Source organism: Pezoporus occidentalis, unplaced genomic scaffold (assembly GCF_034315485.1).
Source record: "Pezoporus occidentalis ecotype Australia unplaced genomic scaffold, CSIRO_AGI_Poc_V1 ctg6, whole genome shotgun sequence".
Lineage (NCBI taxonomy): Eukaryota > Metazoa > Chordata > Aves > Psittaciformes > Psittacidae > Pezoporus > Pezoporus occidentalis.
Genome location: NW_026915943.1, coordinates 2,290,865 through 2,295,230, shown reverse-complemented (window position 1 = coordinate 2,295,230; position 4,366 = coordinate 2,290,865). Strand labels below are relative to the sequence as shown.

General features: G+C 62.2%; 1 protein-coding gene across 1 annotated transcript; it reads right to left on the bottom strand.

The window, feature by feature from the left end:
* Positions 1-2,136: 2,136 nt before the first annotated feature.
* Positions 2,137-3,321, bottom strand: LOC134174355 (mid1-interacting protein 1A-like). Its single transcript, XM_062639256.1, has 2 exons — positions 2,799-3,321; positions 2,137-2,479 (listed from the first exon to the last, which is right to left on the bottom strand). Exon 1 carries the CDS (start codon positions 3,231-3,233, stop codon positions 2,817-2,819), a length of 417 nt encoding a protein of 138 aa, XP_062495240.1. The 5' UTR covers positions 3,234-3,321; the 3' UTR covers positions 2,137-2,479; positions 2,799-2,816.
* Between the last annotated feature and the right edge of the window lie 1,045 nt (positions 3,322-4,366).

Sequence of the window (4,366 nt, the reverse complement as noted above, 5' to 3'; positions counted from 1 at the left end):
CTTGGTATTTAATTGCTTGCTCCTCTGTTCCATTCTGGCATATCCTATGCAGGTAACTGATATTTGTAATAAGTTTGATTCCCCCTTTCCCAGTTATTTTAACTGTGAACATGGATGATTCTTCCTGGAGCGAATGTTTTATAGAAACTACTTGTGAAGGTGCCTCCTATTTACCTCTCCCTGGCACTTCTAATCTATGAACAAACACTTTTTGGGTCCAGACTGTGCTTTATCTCTTGTCTCCTGCTGCTGAGCCTGTGTGCCAGGGCCCTGCTTCCTGCTCCACTGCCTGTGGCTGCACAGACAGAACTGAACCGCTGCAATCCTGAGGTGCTGCAGGGATGGGAATGGAAAGTTCATTCCCTGGGGTGGCCACAGAGAGGCTGATCTGCCCCATCTGCCCTCGTCCTGAAGGGACCTGCACTGGGTTTGACAAGGACAAAGACCTTTCTGGGGAGCACCTCCTGTCCCTTATCAGCTACGTCCATCAGTGACGGCAGCAGCGTGGCCCTGCTGGGATTGACGCAGCGTGATGCAATGTCCTGCAACAGAGCAGCCACGAGCGTCCTAGGAAATGGGAGCACGTTGTCCGAGCCAAAATCCATTCCTGGAGGTGACCACAGGAGTTCATAGAATCAGAACCAGCCAGGCTGGAAAAGCCCTTTAAGCTCATCCAGTCCAACCGTTCCCCAGCACTGCCAAGGCCACCACTGCCCCATGGCACTGAGGCCTCGTCTCCACGGGGTGTGAACCCTTGCAGGGCCGGTGACTGCAGCCCTGCCCTGGGCAGCCTGTTCCAATGCCTGAGCACCCTCTGGGGCAGGAATTGTTCCTCAGCTCCATCTAAACCTGCCCTGGTGCAGCTTGAGGCCGTTTCCTCTTGTCCCATCCCTTGTTCCTTGGGAGCAGAGCCCAGCCCCTCCTGGCTCCATCCTCCTCTCAGGCACTTGTAGGGAGTGATCAGGTTCCCCTGAGCCCGCTCCAGCACCTCAATGTCTCTCTTGCAGTGAGGGGCCCAGAACTGAGCACAGGATTCGATGTGCAGCCTCACCAGTGCCCAGCACAGGGGCACAATCCCTGCCCTGGCCCTGCTGCTGCCTTGGTGCTGGTACAGGCCAGGATGCTGGTGGCCTTGTTGGCTGCCTGGGCACAAGCTGCTCACGTTCAGCCGGTGTCAGTCAATACCCTCTGGTACTCACTGTGACCATTATCTTCAGGTGATACAGGTCCCATCCCTCAGCTGCAGCCAGGTGATGACCACAGAGACATCACATCCTCCATGGTCCTCACCTCAACAGGTACAGACATCCCTCCCTCCATTCTTTAGGGTTCAACCCCTGCATCTGCCATCATCAGGGAGGTAGAGGAGCCCCAGAGTCAATTTGGAGTCCCCATGTCCATCTTCCACTTTCTCTTCTCTCAGGGAATGAACCAATCTGTCCCAGCTGGAGGTGGCATTGCAATGGGAATGGCCTGACTCTCCCTTTATCCCTCTCCTGCTCCATTGTCTCTGCAGGGGACAGGCCCCATCTTTTCCCAGGCTGAGAAGGGACATGGAGGGCAAATCTGTTCTGATGTCCACACTGACTGGTGGAACAAGTGCTTGCCACAGCTTGGGATGTGGGAAACTGTCACCAGTGTGTCTCTGAGTGCCCTCATGTCATCCTCAGCACGTGCAGTGAAAGGACACCCCTCTGGAGACCTTTGAAAGAGGGCCCTGAACCTGGTGTCTCACTACAGCATAGGTTGATGCCCATATAGTGTGTGCTATGGGCACAGCAGCAGGGTTCCAGAAGGAATTCCTCACTGGGTCCATTGGGAATCACTGCACAGGTTGCCCAGACAAGTTGCACATTCCCCATCCCTGAAGTGCTCCACATCAGGTAGGAGGGGATCTTGAGCAACCTGGACCACTGCACCATGTCCCTGCCTGCGGCAGGGCATTAGGAACTGACTGGTCTTTGGAATTCCCTCCCACCCCACCCCATCCTGTGACTCTGGGATTCTGTGTCCCTTCACGTTCCCCATCACTGCACGGGAAGGCCCCTCCCAGCAGAGCCAGTGTCCCCCTGCCCCACAGCAGCTGCCTCCCCAAGGGCTCCACCACAGCAAAGCACCAACACCACCCCCGAGGGCTTCTCAGGGCTCATTTTATTATGAAAGAAGGGGAAAAGCCCCTTGGAGTCCAGGAACCAGCTGGAAAAGGGCTCGGCAGCCGCTCGGAGCTGGGGGCCCCCGCTCGACATCGCTGCTTCGTGCTGCTCTTGGCCATAAAGAGCGGGGCCCGAGCCCGCGGCTCCTCCATGGACCTGCAGCACCTCCAGAGGCTCCTTCCCAGGGGATGAGGCCGGCTCTGGCTCCGGGGTGGCCGCAGGCGTCGGTGCCAGCGCCGGGAGATCCGCTGCCACGTGTGGGGCTGGGGAAGAGCCGCGATGGGCACGGTGGGGACGTCCTCTCCTTTGTGCCACCAGCACCCGTCCTGCAACGGCAGCCGTGCTGAACCCGAGACCATGGCCGCAGGTGCCTGGGCACCAGCCCTGCTCCATGGACCCTCAACCCCACCGGCTCTGCACAGAGGGATGGGATGGGATGGGATGGGATGGGATGGGATGGGATGGGATGGGATGGGTCCCCTCCTGTGGCACGGAGATGGGAACCTGCCGGCAAGGGAGGGCACAGCCCCCACTGCAATGCCCTTGCCAGGAGCTCCCAGCCTGCAGCGCTGGGGACCCCTCCGTGCCCATCGGCAGCCCCTGGCCCCGCTGCCCCAGCTCTCAGCAGCATCCCCCAGCTCTCACCTGGTGGCCGGGGCAGGGTCACCAGCTGGGCTGCCCCTCGCTGGGGCTGATCTGCTCCAGGATCTGGCTGTACCTCCGCGTGAGGGCATTGGTGTCCCTGGTGAGGTGGGTGAGGACCTGCTGCAGCCCGGCCAGGTGGTGGCACAGCCGCTGCTCCAGCCGCGCATCCCCGCTGCTGCCGGCCTCATCCCAGGACGCGTCCTCATCGCTGCTGCTCGAGCTGTGGTCATGGACAGAGGCCAGGCCCTTCTCCACCATGGGCTTGATGGCCTTGAGCTGCTGGTAGCGCTCGTAGAGGTCCGTGTGGCCGTCGGCATCCGGAGCCGCCCCGTCCTGCTGCTGCTGCTGCTGCTGCTGCGGGAAGACCCCTCGGAGCAGGCTGGGGAACATCACCTCCTGCTCCATCCTGTGCGTGGCTGAGAAGTACTGCTCCATGGCCCCGCTCCGGCTGCCCCAGCGCTGCTCCGGGCTCTGCTCCGCTCCCCGGCCCCGCCGCCGCCTCTTTATGCGGGGCCGGGGCACGGCCCCGCTCTGCCGCGCTCCGCTACTGGCCCGGGACCGCTTGGGCCGGGCCGGGCTCGGCTCCAGCCCCGCTGGGGCTCGCCCGCGGCTGCCACGCTCCCGGGACGTGAACACCGCAGCCTTGAGCAAGCCCGGCCCCGGCCGCCGGCCTTGGAGCAGCCCCAGCGCTTGCAGAAGGGATCAGCGACCCCGCGCCCTTGCCGCAAATAGAACCGTTTCCACCCGCTGCAGGGACGCCTGGGGACAGCAGAGCCGGGCTCTGCACAGCCTGGACCTGCGCCTGCACGGGCCCGGGGGAGCGGCTCCATCCGCACTGCCCCATGGGCCGCTGCGCTGAGTTCCAGCGCTCCCGATCTCCCTACACGTGCACACGCTGCTGCCGGTCCTTCCCTGCTAGACCCGTCCCCACCGCCCCTCCTCTCCCTCCCCGGGTGTCCCCAGCATCTCCGGGTGTCCTGCCGTGGGTCCCAGTGCTGCACCGGGGTGTGTGGGTGCTGCTTACCCCGTGTCGGTGCCAGCCCGGAGCTTGGCCCTTTCAGAGCCATTTCAGGGCTTGGGGCACTGCAGAGCTGCTTGGAGGCGCAGGGATATCGAAGGGATATCACAGGGCTCCGGGGTCAGGGACAAAGGGGGTGCTCTGCACCCCAGCTCCCTTCAGCACCACCCTCTCAAGTTGCTTGTGGTGCTCTTAGCAGCATGCTGGGGGGCAAGTGGGGTTCAGCAGCTCCAGGTCACTGCACAGCTCCGCATCCTTGGGACATGCATCATTCCCAGAGCCTCCCTACACCTCCAGGGATCCCATCAGCCAAAAATGCACACACCCCCCCCCATCCTGCTGGGAGTCAGGGGTAGCTGCTGCTGTCAGGAGGAGAGGTTCCTGGGCTGTAGTCCAGAACAGCCACCATGGGGCTGCTCCATGGCTGGGGTCGGGCTGAGCTGAAACGGGGCACCCAGCTCCAGGCACCCCTGGGAGATGCAGTGAGATCCTCGGGTCTCTGCTCCCATGGACACTGCATTTGGACCAACCTCCCCCTGACCTGCTGCTC